This window comes from Poecilia mexicana, unplaced genomic scaffold (assembly GCF_051168715.1).
Source record: "Poecilia mexicana isolate PSO_F unplaced genomic scaffold, ASM5116871v1 scaffold_1, whole genome shotgun sequence".
NCBI classification, from domain to species: domain Eukaryota; kingdom Metazoa; phylum Chordata; class Actinopteri; order Cyprinodontiformes; family Poeciliidae; genus Poecilia; species Poecilia mexicana.
The window spans coordinates 1,737,239-1,753,101 of NW_028263370.1; the positions used below are offsets into that span (position 1 = coordinate 1,737,239).

At 43.1% G+C, this 15,863-nt stretch overlaps 3 protein-coding genes across 3 annotated transcripts in view; 1 reads left to right on the forward strand and 2 right to left on the reverse strand.

Moving 5' to 3' along the window:
* LOC106908529 (voltage-dependent T-type calcium channel subunit alpha-1H-like) overlaps nucleotides 1–15,863 on the reverse strand; it is a 290,955-nt gene that overhangs the window by 218,591 nt on the left and 56,501 nt on the right. The window lies entirely within an intron of this gene.
* Nucleotides 1,999–6,047, reverse strand: LOC148161023 (uncharacterized). Its single transcript, XM_088007168.1, has one exon. It carries the CDS (start codon nucleotides 6,045–6,047, stop codon nucleotides 2,589–2,591), a length of 3,459 nt encoding a protein of 1,152 aa, XP_087863294.1. The 3' UTR covers nucleotides 1,999–2,588.
* LOC148161024 (uncharacterized) overlaps nucleotides 14,817–15,863 on the forward strand; it is a 44,164-nt gene continuing 43,117 nt past the window's right edge. The window contains exon 1 of the mRNA XM_088007171.1: nucleotides 14,817–14,872. Within this exon, the coding sequence (XP_087863297.1) occupies nucleotides 14,817–14,872 (56 nt within the window). The remainder of the gene's footprint in view (nucleotides 14,873–15,863) is intronic.

Sequence of the window (15,863 nt, forward strand, 5' to 3'; positions counted from 1 at the left end):
AACTTTGGCCAAGCCCTAGTGTAAAATGATATTTTTATTGGATCGGAAACAATTGAGCTGCTTTTCCCCGAACGCGGAAGCTGAGGTGCAAAGAGCCCATTACTCCGCTCAGTCAGAAACAGCCAATCAGAGCTAGCAGTAATCAGCTAGCCGCCATGCTATCAGGAAGTTTTCATTCAGTAACTCTGGATTGTTTATTGTAATGGAACCTGTTTTTGCCTTTGAATGTTAAGTTTTATACTTGAATTTTTTTGGCAATGTTGAGAGGTTTTATTTTGGCTCTTTGCATTATTTAGCCTCTTCAGAGCCTTCATATGTTATCATTCTGTTAAAGATAGTATTATCAATAGCAGTACAATTTACACAATACCTGTTTTGTTTAGTTTTCTTCTTGAAAAAAGTTATTAAAAACAAGTTTTTGTCTAAATTGAGGTGAATTCATGGTTCCTTTTTCCACATAATGTAACCGGTAGTGTTTATGATAAAAATAATAATAATAATAATAATAATAATAATTATGTGATCGGTATCGGTGATCGGCCCTCATGGGTGATCGGTATCGGTATCGGGAGGAAAAAACCTGATCGGCACATCTCTAATACAAACACAAATAAATAAAGATTAATAATGGCACAAATAAATAATGATTAATACTGACAGACTGGCGACCTGTCCAGGGTGACCCCGCCTCTCGCCCGGAACGTTAGCTGGAGATAGGCACCAGCACCTCCTGACCCCACTAAGGGACAAGGGTGTAAAGAAAATGGATGGATGGATGGACTGAATAATATATATTGGATACATGTTTATATGTATGTACATATAAATTATTTATATATATTTATATTTATTTATTTATTTTTTTCAGCCGACGAGTTCTAGCTTCAGGGAGATTCAGCAGCTGAGATTGAGTCCAAAATCCGATGTGAGATTCATCCGTGCTGCAGTGAATCCGTCTCTCTTTATAGATTTCTCCCTCTTCTTCCTCACATCGTGTCTTTAGGAAACTTTCAAAACAAAAACAGAAGATTTGAGATGTATCTTACTAGTGAAAGAATTACATATAAATAATAGTCTTTACCACCTGTGTAAACTTTGCTGATGAATGTTATAACACATAATATAAGTTTTATAATATGTGTTATATTGTTTCATTTCTAATATAGGCTCTTGTGTCAGATAATCTAAGTCAATGTTAAATAATTATTTTTTTTAGATTTACAGAATCTCAGCCTTCATAGCGGGGCTGAACCCGTATTACACCAAGCACTGTAGCTAATATTAGTTGGTAGGTGGACATAAATACAGTAAATACAGTAAAGTAATATTCGAATCACAATATATACACAATAATATGTCCATCTTACTTGTGAAATGTTGTCTGTGGAGCCCTCACATCAATAATCCATCGATCCGAACAATAATATCCCTCAGTGCTGAGGCGGCATCTGCTGTTTTGATTGAGCAAAGTAGGAGGGTATACCGCTCCAAGATGGCCGCCGTATTTCCTGCGCCGGAGCAGCCAATCCGGGGTCTACTCTTGTATTATGTCTATGTCTAGCTTCACCCATAGACCCTTTTCACAGTGACGTCAGACAATGGCCGCCATAACTCAAACCTGGGTATCTTTACTTCCGGTGTGATTTTGCCTTGGGAACCAAGCTGAAAATTTCCCGCATTCTCATAATCTTAAGGATATAATAAAAGGTAAGTTTAATAATAACAGCATTTAAGTGTTAGATAGCTGTTATTAATTATTGTAAAATCACCATTCTCTAACTGTGTATAAAATAAACAGCCTCCGATCGGAGTAAACCAGCTAGCAGCAGCTTTAGCCACATTTAGGAAAAAATATACTCTCTGTCAGCGCTGTAACGTTTAGAGGTTCACTTTCTGTATTTTATAAAACAGTGTTTACATGTTAGATAACCGTTATTAGTCATTGTCAATGTTACGACTGGCTCAGGGTCGTAACAAAAACGTGAAACCATGCCGTGGTTAAAGTGCACAAACATAAGTCTTTATTAACAAAACAACAATGGATTGTGGAAATCAGTATCAGTGGTGTAATGTAAATGCTTGGATGTGTTGTATGAATGCATATGGAGATGTTGTAGTGCCAAAACAAAGACAAAATCAAAGGTGCAACAAAAGGGAAACTGAGGACTGGCCACCAAACATCTCCAGCGGCAGAGTGGACGCTGCGGAAAGCCAGCGACACTGAAGTCGGGAACAGCCAGGTTAAAATACTCTGCACGCCCAATCACCAGATCCGAGTCACCTGCAAAGGGGAGGAGCAAAACAACGGACACCAAGACACCTGCAAAACAGCCCACAAGGCCCAGGGCCGTAACACCCCCACCCATAAAAAAGCAGGTTCCAAAAGGGAACCCTGCTACTGTCTAACTCGCCATGTGTAAACAAACCCAGCCACCATTAAGATGTTATTTTCACCACCAGTTGTACTTAGCAAGGTTAATATGTAATGCACAGGTTCTCCCCTCCTCACTCCAAACCAGCAACTGGTGCACTCAGAAGCTCTTTTAAGGATAGGAAACAAAGAGGGAAAACAAGCACAAAACAAGCTACTAAACTGGAGCGCGAGATAACGCGTCAGCTACGACATTGTTTTTCCCTTTAATATACTGAATATCTAAATTGTAGGACTGCAGAAACAACGACCAGCGAATCAATCGCTGATTTGGACACTTCAGGGAAGACAAGAAGGTCAATGGATTATGATCTGTAAACACCACAATGTTAGCGCCACCACTTAAATAAACATCAAAATGTTTCAGGGCTAAGATCAAAGCAAACGTCTCTTTCTCAATCACTGAATAGTTCAATTGGTGTTTATTGAACTTCTTTGAAAAATAACTCACCGGCCTGCCAATACCCAGATCATCAGTCTGTGTAAGGACAGCTCCGGCACCCACGTGACTGGCGTCCACGTAAAGCTGAAACGGACGGTTAAAGCGTGATGCAGCCAATACAGGAGCAGCACAGAGGAGTCTTTTCACCTGCTCGAAAGCCTGCTGACAAAGAGAAGACCATTCAAACTTTATATCCTTGCGCAGCAAATTTGTTAGCGGCGCCACCACAGATGAAAAGTTTCTGCAAAAACATCTGTAGTATCCTACCAGCCCAAGAAAACGCATTAGTTCCCTTTTCGTAGCTGGAACAGGAAACTGCTCTACCGCCTGAACCTTCGCTGCAACAGGGCGGACCTCACCGTGGCCAACCACACGACCTAAATAGGTAACAGTCGCCCTTCCAAATTCACATTTGGCTAGGTTGATTGTTAACCTCGCCCCCGCCAAACGAGTGAAAAACTCCCGGATTCGCTCTACGTGCTCTTCCCACGTGTCAGAGTATACCACCACGTCGTCCAAGTAGACCGCACACCCAGTCATGTCACCAACCACTCTGTTCATTAATCTTTGAAACGTCGCTGGCGCATTTCTCAGGCCAAACGGCATCACCGTGTAAGAATACAAGCCGGTAGGAGTCACAAATGCTGACACTTCACGTGCGCGTTGTGTCAAAGGCACCTGCCAGTAACCCTTTAGGAGGTCAAACTTACTAACAAAGTTAGCAGAACCCACCTGGTCAACGCAATCATCCATTCTCGGTAGCGGGAAACAATCTGGTTTTGTCACAGCGTTAAGCTTGCGAAAATCTGAGCAGAAACGTAGGGTGTTATCAGACTTGGGGACCAAAATACATGGAGATGCCCAACTGGACATACTCGGTTCTGCAATCCCAGTACGAAGCATGTAATCTACTTCCGCATTCAGATGCTTACGCTTCTCTAGATTCACTCTGTAAAACCGTTGTTTTATTGGTTTAGCGTCTCCCACATCCACATCGTGTTCAATCAGATGCGTGCGCCCTGGCGTGTCCGAAAACAAACAAGGAAATTCACCAATCAGCTCTGCTAACTGTTTAGCACGATCTGCAGGTAAGTGAGCCAACAACGTGTCCAATTTATCCAAAGTTTCAGAGTTTTTAAGACGCCCATGAATCAGAGCGCTGTCCAACTCATCTGTGCCGCTGTCATTCCCCACAGGTGACAGTGCGCTGTCCGTGGTGCTGAAAGTCTCGCTCCCCCCAGCAAGGCTGTTTACGGCACACGCCGGGGTAACGCCATTACACTGTGGGTGAAATAAATCCTCCTGAGCATAATATGGTTTCAACATGTTGACATGACACAACTGGCTTTTCTTTCTCCGCTCTGGCATTGATATTAAGTAGTTCTGGTCGGACACCTTCTCCAGAACTGTATATGGACCAGCGAACCTCGCCTGAAAAGGAGAAGTCAAGACTGGGCACAAAGCCAACACTTGATCACCAGGCAGAAATGAACGAGTCTCAGCACGGCGATCAAATAAGTTTTTCATATTCCTCTGCGTTTTAGTCAGATTCTCTTTAGCGAGTTCACGCGCCAGATACAAGCGTCTTCTGAAACCATTTACATAATCCAATAAGTTTGTCGGTGGGACGGGTTCTTTAAGCCCGTCCGCCACCACAGCCAACGGACCTCTCACGTTGTGTGCAAAAACCAGTTCGTTTGGGCTAAACCCGGTGCTTTCCTGGGTTACCTCTCTGGCAGCCAGCATCAACCACGGCAAACCTTCCTCCCAGTCGCCCGCCAGTTCTGTACAATAAGCTCGCAGGAGAGATTTCAGAGACTGGTGGAAGCGCTCCAACGCCCCCTGACTTTCTGGATGATACGCTGTTGCTTTATTGTGTCGCACCCGTAACTGCTTCAAAACCTGACTGAACAAATGTGATGAAAAATTCGTTCCTTGGTCAGACTGAATGACTTTAGGGATGCCAAACACCGAAAAGAACTGGGTGAGTGCACGTACAACTGACCTAGAAGTTATTGAACGTAGTGGGTAGGCTGCTGGATAACGTGTAGTTTGACACATTACAGTGAGCAGATACAATGAACCAGCTTTTGAGCGAGGTAACGGACCAACGCAGTCAATTATTAAATGCTCAAATGGCTCAGATGCGGCAACAATTGGGCTCAATGGGAACGGTTTCAAAACCTGATTGGGTTTAGCAATGAGCTGACAGACATGACACATCTTAATGTAAGACGACACGTCCTTTTTAAGACGCGGCCAGAAAAAATGTCTGAGAACCCTGTCATACGTTTTACGTACACCAGAATGGCCAGACTCCTCATGAGCAACTTTTAACACTGTGGAGCGGAGATTAAGGGGAACCACAATTTGAAATACTGGCTCACCCACAATGTCAGCATGAGGTAACCATTTCCTCACCAACAACGAATCCTGCAGGAAGTATCCACATGCACAGTCCGTGATTTCAGTCAGCGGGCGCACCTGATCGAAGAGAGTCTTCAGAGAAACATCAGATTGCTGCTCCGCCACGAACTCGCTGCGAGACAGAGACATAAGGAAACTGGACAATGGAAAAGTTATTTTTTTCACACATTTCTCCTCTTTCCCGCTCCGAACACGCAACATGGCTCGAGTAACTGCGCATGCAGTAAACACATCCGGGAATTCCCTGTTATTCTCGTCAGTCTGAGAAATGACTCGTGTAATCGGCTCCGACTTAACTGGCCCATCCAACCGCACAGTGTTCGCCCACAAACGTGTCCCAGCTAAACCGTTACCCAGAATCACAGAGACTCCGTCAATCGGCAGAGCAGGGCGCACAGCCAACTGCGCGTCACCAGTAAAAAGTTCGCACTCGAGAGACACTTTATGCAATGGAGCAAACAGCACGTTTAATCCCATTCCCCGAATCGGAACACAGGCACCAGTCTCAGTTTCAACCGAGAACGGAAAAACATCAGCTCCAATGAAAGAGTCAAACGCGCCGGTATCCCCAAGAATCTTAACTGGAACCTTTTCCGGATTATTTGGCAGTGACACATACCCATCACGAATGAAAGGCTGATACGAGCCGCCTACTTCAGAAGACCGGACGTTCGTCGCGTCCTTCAAAGGACTCTGCACCGGTGCAGCCAAACCAACGCCTTTAGGAGCAGTCTGAAACTTTTTCATTTCAGCCTTGAGCTGATAACAATCTGCCTTAATGTGTCCGCGTTTGTGACAGTAATGACAGACACGATCATCTCGAACAACCGGACCTTTAAACTGCCTGGCCCCATTTGACTTAGCGACAGCATCAACCCAATCAACACGGTTCCCGCTTCGCCCAAAAGAATGTCTGAAACCAACATGATCTGAAAAATCCTTATGAGTCAGCACGTATTCGTCTGCCAACACTGCAGCTTCAGACACAGTCTTAGCTTTCTGCTCATTAATGTAAGTTGCGATGTTTTCCGGCAAGCCATTTTTAAATTCCTCCAACAAAAGTAGATCGCGGAGCTGATCAAAGTTTTTCACATCCTGTGCAGCGCACCACCGATCGAACAAGGCCGTTTTTACCCGCCCAAATTCAGTGTAACTCTGATTGTCGGATCTTTTATAGCGGCGAAACTTCTGTCTATACGCCTCGGGCACAAGTTCATAAGCTTTTTCCACTGCACTCTTCACTTTATCATAGCTCAAACTGTCACTAGGTGACAGCGAGGCATAGGCTTCCTGTGCTTTACCAGTAAATACACACTGCAAAAGCAACGGCCAAACCTCCTTAGGCCACTTGAGAGTCTTACCCACACGTTCAAACAAGACAAAATACTTGTCTACATCCAACTCTGAAAAGGGTGGAATCAAGCGAATGCATTTATTAATGTCAAATTCCGCCGCTGCAGAACCGCTGTCCTGATCAGCAGAACCTCGCGCCGAGTCGCGTTTCAAAGCTGCCTCCAATTCCAATTTGCGCATCTCAACTTGATGCTGCATCTCTAAACGACGCATCTCCAATTCCAACTCCATCTTGCGTATCTCAGGATGAAACGCCCCAATTTCAACCTGGGTATTTGGTGCAGGAGGTGGCAAAACCTTTTGTTCAACCAACGCGTCACATAATCGCCCTTTAATAATTCCCTTTTTCTCTTGTTTAACCACAGGCACTTCAAAATGAGCAGCAATGGCTATGAGATCGTTTTTAGTAGCACTATGAAACATCTCCAACGACGGATCAGCTATAAAATTTTCCAAATCGAACTCCATTGTCAAGAGGAAAAATAAACTGATCACACGTCAGAGTGAAAAAAAAAACGCCAGCTAAGCGCCAAATACAGTGTGAAGTGAAAGCAAATTGAAACAAGTGCACAATGGGTCCAAAGTAACCATGTCCCCACTATACTTTACCTGCCTGCCACGACTCACCTGATCAACTGATTCCTGGCTCTTCACGTGGATCGGCGGCGGGTTTATTAAGCACCAAACCAGTAAGAAATTAATCTTACGGACTGCCCCCGAGATCACTGCTTGCACAGTGAACGCCAACCGCAAACCCCCACGACACTATCAAAACAAACAGGTGAAGTCTAAAGCGACAGCACCTCTTATCCTAGCAGGAGACACAGCCACTAAAACAGAACCATCACTGATGCACAAGCCCAAAGCATTTCACTCACCTGAAAATTGGACCAACCTACCAAACACGCCACAGCTGCCCACAACAAGCAAGCGGGTTAACAAAGCCGCGTCCAACCCACACGATGACGTCACTGCTCACTCCTACAAACACGAAAAACAATGAGTGAAATACATCACACAATCAAACCAGCAAATTGACGAACTGTAGGATTTTAGCTTTTGACGAGCCCCCATTTGTTACGACTGGCTCAGGGTCGTAACAAAAACGTGAAACCATGCCGTGGTTAAAGTGCACAAACATAAGTCTTTATTAACAAAACAACAATGGATTGTGGAAATCAGTATCAGTGGTGTAATGTAAATGCTTGGATGTGTTGTATGAATGCATATGGAGATGTTGTAGTGCCAAAACAAAGACAAAATCAAAGGTGCAACAAAAGGGAAACTGAGGACTGGCCACCAAACATCTCCAGCGGCAGAGTGGACGCTGCGGAAAGCCAGCGACACTGAAGTCGGGAACAGCCAGGTTAAAATACTCTGCACGCCCAATCACCAGATCCGAGTCACCTGCAAAGGGGAGGAGCAAAACAACGGACACCAAGACACCTGCAAAACAGCCCACAAGGCCCAGGGCCGTAACAGTCAATTTACCATTCTCCAACCAGCCTCCGATCGGAGTAAACCAGCTAGCAGCAGCTTTAGCCACAGTTGGGAAACATATACACCGCCGCCTGTCAGTGATGTAACGTTTAGAGGTTCATTTTCTGTATTAATGGAAAATAAAGGACATAAAAATAACTTTAATCTGATTACTGGATTTGAAATACGAACTCGTTAGATTATTCGTTACCGGAAAAAGTGGTCCGATCAGAGGAAGACATTACAAAGCAGCGGCGGCACCGGACATCTCTGCTTATAACAAACAAACCCCTATTTCATGGGATGAGTGGCAACTCCAGTCTATAATTTAAGAATCTGATCAAGATTAGAGCCTAAAACGTTATAGTTCAAAAACAGTAAAAAGTTCTGGTTAAGGAACAGTTATGTCACGTAGTTAGCTAGCTAACAAAATTCACTAATGCTAAGCTAACGGTTACCCAAAACAAAAATACCTACCTTCATAGTCAAACAGGTATTGTTCGGTGAAGAATTTCTAGCCTTTGTCTAATTTAGATTTTGTTGTCAGAGAAAATTGGTTTGCAAATCGTGATCTATCTTCAAATCTTATTTTAGGCAAATGTTTTAGAGACTGTGTAAACTCCATGCTCCGGTGTTCTGTCTGATCAACATATGCTGTCAGATATATATATATATATATATATATATATATATATATATATATATATATATATATATAAATCTCTCTTTCTATATATATATGTATCTATATAGATGTATATAGATATATATGTGTCCATTTTACATATATATATATATATATATATATGAAATGGACAACTTTATCGTTACTTACTATGTACACCGGAACTAAGGATACACAGCTTCGAGCCAAAACGGAGGTTGTGTGACGTCATGTGAAAAGGGTCTATTGTCCCCGCCCCCACCTCAGCGTAACTCATGTTGCCAAGCAACCGTGATAGCGCGAAGCAGAGAGCGGAGAAGAAAAAAAAAAACAACGCAGCCGAAGTTTGTTTTTCAGTCATGTATTACTGATTTCTATATTATTCTTCACCTTTTATAGTAAAGGATGTTCCATAGTAAGAAGGAAATCTCTTAGTTTGATTCTAAAATGTTTAAATGTGTACAAGGAATACAAATTATTCATTTACAAATATAATACTCTCCACATCGCAGATAGGACATTACGGTTAAATAAACCTATTATGTTTGGAGGCTTAACTTTAATTAATCAATCAAACAGATGTGCTCTGCTTTGAAATACTTTATAAATCAAACATTTTTCAACCAGACCTGTCTAAATAATATTGGTGTTTAACTCCCACTCATTGGGGAAAGCTAGCGGGAGTTTTTATAACAATGTGTTAGGCGTTTTCTCTGTATACCAAACCTGGAGTGCCCGGTCAGCTGGCAGCTGGCGGGGAGCTGGCTGTTAACGCAGCGGTAGCAGACAGGTCCGAAAATGTCAGAGCAATATTGCAATTAGATGATGTATTGATGAACCGAGAATATATTTGAGATTTACACACTTACATTCTCGCCTAAAAACGTTGTACCAAATCACGTTGTGTCATTTAAAGTGTTATAAAGCCTGAATTCAGACAGGCCTTGTCGCAACGCTATGATGTAATTGGCCTACAATTACGTCTTTCGAATTCGGACACACCGAAACCTCGTATTGCATGGGTCACGTGACTGCTTCATTTTGCGTGTCGGTTTTCAAAATAAAAGCGTGATGATCCATGCTGCTTCATGGCATGGGTTATAGAGCTTTGGAACGTGACGTCACTGCTGTAGACGGAGGGACACCAGCGCCATCTTTGGGGTCCTCTATCTGTTAAACATAACCGACAAAAACAACAGTCTTGCAGATTTTTTAAATCCAAGTAACTTAAAATAATTTAGCTATGGTAGAACTTGCTGCGTTATTGAATGTAATGTCCGATCACACGACTGAAACGGTAAAAAGATGGAAGACTGACTTTCTTTTCACTATTTTCCTGCTTGGAAACAACGCGTGGAGGCTAAGCTAACGGAGCTAACTAAAAGAAGACGAATGTCCTGGTATCAGCAGTGAGACGCTGATATTACGTTCTCCAACATTCCCAGATTCCTGCAAGTTTCCTCCAGACATTTCTATTATGGTGAGTGTCTAAATTCGCTTTGTTGGTGTTGTAGCATCAGGCTATCCGTGGATAGGAACCTTTGTGCTGTATTGTGTTTGGGGGCGGGGACAAAATAAAAGAGCACCTGCTAAGATGGAGTTGTCTCACGCGTGCTTCTGTGTAGCCTCAAGATTTTATTGAATATCGGAGAACAGAACATGGTGTCAGAAGTATAGACTACTTAGTGAAGAGAGAGACAACAAGTGAGAACTGACGGCTCGAATAAATAAGAACGACATCATGAACCAGTTTCAAGTCGCCCCGCCAGAAAAGTTCACGTTCAGAGCTGAAGACTAGACGAAATGGATAAAGCGTTTCGAGAGGTTTCTTATCGCGTCTGGTTTGGAGACACAAGCGGACGAAAACCAAGTAAATACGCTGATCTACACCATGGGGGACGAGGCAGAAGATATAATGGTTTCCCTGCATCTAACTCCGCAAGAAGTGAGTGAGTACGAGACTGTTAAATACGGTGGCCGACAGGTGCAAATGCGCAGCAAAAGAGAAAACATGCAAACAAAAGAAAAGACACGCGCACAAATTAAATGCGGCAAACAAAAAGCAAATAAAATGCAGCAAACAAAAAAGAAGACACCCGCGAATGAAATGCAGCAAACAAAAAAAGAAAACACGCCCGAATGAAATGCAGCAAACAAAAAGTGTTGAAAACGGAAGTGCTCCAGACCACTAGGGGGAGTCTAACAAAAAATAGCTGTGTCCGAATTCAGGCTCTGCATCCTTTCAAGGGCCTGAGAAACTGATCCTTCGAAGCATAGACATAATAAAAGAGTAGACCCCCCCCCCCCCCACACACACACACACACACACGATTGGCTGCTCCGGCGCAAATACGCTCTTGGAGCGGTCGTCCCTCCTGCTTTGCTCAACCAAAACAGCAGAAGATGCCTTCAGCACTGCGGAATATTGTTGATCGGATCGACGGACTACTGACGTGAGGGCTCGACAGACTTTTCGCAAGTAAGATGGACATATCACTGTGTATTTTTGTGATTAGAATATTACTATACTGTGTTTATGTCCACTGGCGAAATACCAGCTAATGCTAGCTATAGTGCTTGGTGTTCAGCCCCCGCTCTGACAGCTAACCGAGATTCCGTAAATCTTAAAATGTTTCAGTCATTCTCCAACATTTAGATTATCTGATACAAGAGCCTACTATAGAAATGAAACAATATTATAAAAATCATAACATTCACCAGCAAAGTTTACACAGATGACAATGGCTATTATTTAATTATTTAACTCAGTCAACGTAAGATAACTCGAAAATGTCCCGTTTTTGTTTTGAAGGTTTCCTACGACGTGAGGAAGAAGGAAGAGACAGATTCACTGCACAGCACGGATGAATCTCGTATCGGATTTTGGACCCAATCTCAGCTGCTGAATCACTCTTAAACCAGAACTCGTAGGCTGGAAAACATTATATATATATATATATATATATATATATATATATATATATATATATATATATATATATGTATATGTGTGTGTGTAACATAGTTAAAATGGTTGAGGTTAAATCCTGCTAAAATGCACCATCTGCTGGTAAAAAGTTGTATTGCATTCACCCTAGAAAGAGCGAGGTATTATGGGTAATCCTCAGAGCCATGAGGATCACTGACGAGGTAACGTGTCTCTGCCATGTGTTAAAGAAATATTATTAATGCATTTTGTGAAGTGCGTTTGTGGTTGTCGTTTTTGCATATTGTTGAAATATGTTCGGTCGGGGTCACGCTAGTTCTGTTATTATGTCGTTTTTGTCGTGTTTGAGAATGTTTAGTTCGTGGGAAAGTGCAGTGGGAATTTCCCACGTGGTAACATTATGGCTCCTCCTTGCAGGAGCTTGTTTTATGCCAGAGACTGACCTTACCTCCATGCCCGTTCTGTGAAATGCAGGTATGTTTTACCAAATCTCCTGTAGCAGATGGTTAGCATGACGCTAAGTTTTATATTAACAGTTTTATACAATGATGTGGTTAATTTATGTTTCTGCACTGTTCTAAAATGCAAGGTTATATAAACTAAAACATAAAAATGGCATCCAGTAAATAAAATGTCAGCATTTTATTTTATTTTTCAGAACATTTTAATTAGTTACTTTATTTTCTCTAAAAAGGAGACTCACTGGTTGTCCTTTTATTGTAAAACAAAATCCACTATACGATCACTGTAATTTTAAATTATTTTATTGTGGTTACTGTATTATGGGTAATCCTCAGAGCCACGAGGATCACTGACGAGGAGCTTGTTTTATGCCAGAGACTGACCTTACCTCCATGCCCGTTCTGTGAAATGCAGATGGAGAATTAAAGAAACAGCTGATGCCAACTTGAGCAGCTCCTTGTCGTTCATTACCACACCGATAGAAGCCACCAAAACCACATAGGCCACAATGGTGCCGTGACTCGTCGAGAACTACATCGGACCGGGCTGGTGACTTCTGATCCTCACGTCGCTGGAGCTCCACTGTGTCATCTGAATTTGCAACGGAAGTCTAAGTAGCGCATCTGAGTGTGTTTGTACATCTTTGTGAAAGGACATTTCTTTTGAATGCTCTTGGACTTTTGTCAAAATGAGTTTCAGTAATTTTGGACAATCAAATGTGACTCCACTCTGTATTGGCAGAGGTAGAGGGTTCTCTAACACCCCTGTTCCATTTTCATTGGGTAGTCCATCACTTGATGTACATACTGTAAATGACTCATTGGTGACTGGGGAAACTGTTACACCCAGTGGTCAGACCTGTCCTACTATTCAACCTCCTCAGTGTTCTAGCACATCTATCCAAGATTCTCATGTTAATAATGCTGGGCTAGTGGATCAGATGAGCACTATTGTCCAACAAATAGGGCAACAGCTGGCTAATAGTGTTATGGCACACCTGAACTCAAGCAGCCCAAGTGGAACTGTAATTGAAACAACTCGAAATGAGAACCATCAAGTCCCATGCGGCTCACTGGATCTTTCTCAGGTCCAACTCGTCTCCAGAAGCCAGGTGAAGGAACCACCTATTTTTAAGGGGGAGAGTTCTGATACGGTTACAGTTGATGAATGGGAGGACTCGATGAAAAATTACATAAAAAAGAGTGGTGTGCAGCAAGAACACCAGGCTGAGGAGATCCTTATCCATCTTAGAGGCAGAGCGAGGGATGTTGTGAGGTGTGGAATACGCAACTGTGGAATTGATGTTCAGCGTAATCCACAAGCCATCTATTCGCTTCTGCGCAAACATTTTGGGTCTGATCAGTGCTCTCCAGTACCACTTGCTGATTTTTACTCCACCCGGCCAAGAGAGAACGAGGATCCATTCGAATATTGGCTAAGATTGAATGGAGCAGCTGATGTTGCTGCTAACCGACTTAAAGAACAGGGTAAGACCTTTGACAATCCAAGTGTTGAAGTCACTCGCATGTTCATCAGATACTGTCCATGTAAAGATTTAGCTCTCACCTTCAGATCCAAGACCATAGAAAAATGGTCGGCACAAGATGTTCAGGAAGTGTTGGATGAGTATCATATGGAAAAGGGACTGCGGTCTGCTGAGAAAGAAAGCAGAATCAGTGTGAACCGAGCAGAAGTGGCCTGCACAGCGCCCACATCTGTTCAAAAGCAGGAACTGCAACAATGTGTGGCCCCAGACAATTCCACAATGGAAAGACTGATTGGCATGTTGGAGAAAGTGCTACTTCAAGCCCAGTGCAACTCCCAGTCCAGCAGAAGGCAACCTGTTAAAAACCGTTTGCCGACTATTAAAGGACTGAATGACATACCATGTTCTGTGTGTAATGATAATTCTCACACTGCACGTATGCACTGCCGACAGAACAATCTGTGCTTCTTCTGTCATCTTCCTGGCCATTCAAGTCGAAACTGCAGTCAGAGAGATCAGCTACCTTCCCACGAACTGACAGGAAAACTGAAAGATCTGCGTGGAGGGGAGGACAGCGCAGATCCTCTTAGTGACACTCCCACCTTGGATTCTTCTGATGATGACTGTGAGACTCTGTACATTAATTACAGCAGCAAGGTTCCACCACAAAAGACACTGATTGTGCAAGCCCCTCAGAGACTTTCTAAGACTGACAGCTTGTTCTACACGGATGTGACTGTTGGAGGCACACATTCCCTCAAAGCCTTGGTTGACAGTGGATCAATGGCATGCACCATGAGTGAGGAAGCAGAAGCAAAACTTTCAAACTATCTCACGAACCTGGATAAGAAACCAGCCGCTGATTTTGTTATTGTTGGATGTGGAGGTCATGTCGTCACACCTTCTGCATTGTATGAACTCACTCTAACAGTTTTTGGCTTTAATGTCATGGTCCCTGTTCTAGTGGTTCCGGGCCAATCTGATGAAATGATATTGGGCAGTAATGCTATCAGATGGCTGATTTCACGAATGAAAGTCTCTTTTGATGAGACAACTGACTGTTCCTCTCAGAGAGACATTCACAAAGACAATTTGCCCTGTTTAATGTCTCTGCTGTCAGACTCGATGTCCTGTGACCCAGGCATGAAACCCATCAAAGTGGGCACAGCCAAACTCAAAAGGTCTGTTACTCTCCAGCCTCTAACTGAACATTTAGTTTGGGCCAAACTGCCTACATCTGATGTTTCTTTAGTTGGATGTTCAGTCATCATTGAACCAACTCAGTCCAAGTGCAGACCCAGACAAATCCTAGTGGGGAGAGTTGTAGCATCATTGTATGCTGATGGTTGTGTTCCTGTCAAGATTGTAAATCCAACTGAAAAACTTCTCACTCTGAGAAGAAATGCAAAAGTTGCCGATGTGTCCACTTGTGTTTCTGTACATGACTTCACCAAACCTGAGTGCATCCAATCCAACACACAGTACACCAAAGACCCTGTAGAAACACCAGTAACTGACGAGGAGATGTCTCACATTCTGAGTGACATTGGACTCCAGGACTTGGACTTCTCATCTTGTGAAGTCTCCCTTGAGTGGAAAAATAAGTTACTGCAAATAATTCAGCAGTATGAATACATCTTTTCTCGGCATAAAATGGACTGTGGGGATGCTACAGATTTTGTGCACAGAATACGTCTGGTGGATGACAAGCCCTTTAGGCTACCATACAGGCGTGTTCCGCCTTGTCATTATGAAAAACTGCGCACTGCTCTGAGTGAAATGGAGGAGTTGGGAATTATTTGTAAATCACAAAGCGAATACTCCTCTCCTCTGGTTCTGGTTGTGAAGCCGAATGGAGATCTCCGTATCTGCAATGATTTCAGATGGTTGAATGCGCGAACCGTTAAAGACGCGCATCCATTGCCTCATCAAACAGATGCCCTCGCTGCACTTGGTGGGAATGTATTCTTTTCCACCATGGACCTGACTTCAGGGTTCTATAATGTGAGACTACACGAGGATGACAAAAGGTTTACTGCCTTTTCGTCTCCTTTTGGCCTGCATGAGTACAATAGGATGCCTCAAGGCTTGACCAACAGCCCCGCAACTTTTATGCGGATGATGATGTCTATTTTTGGGGACCAAAATTTCACTAGCTTGCTATGTTATTTG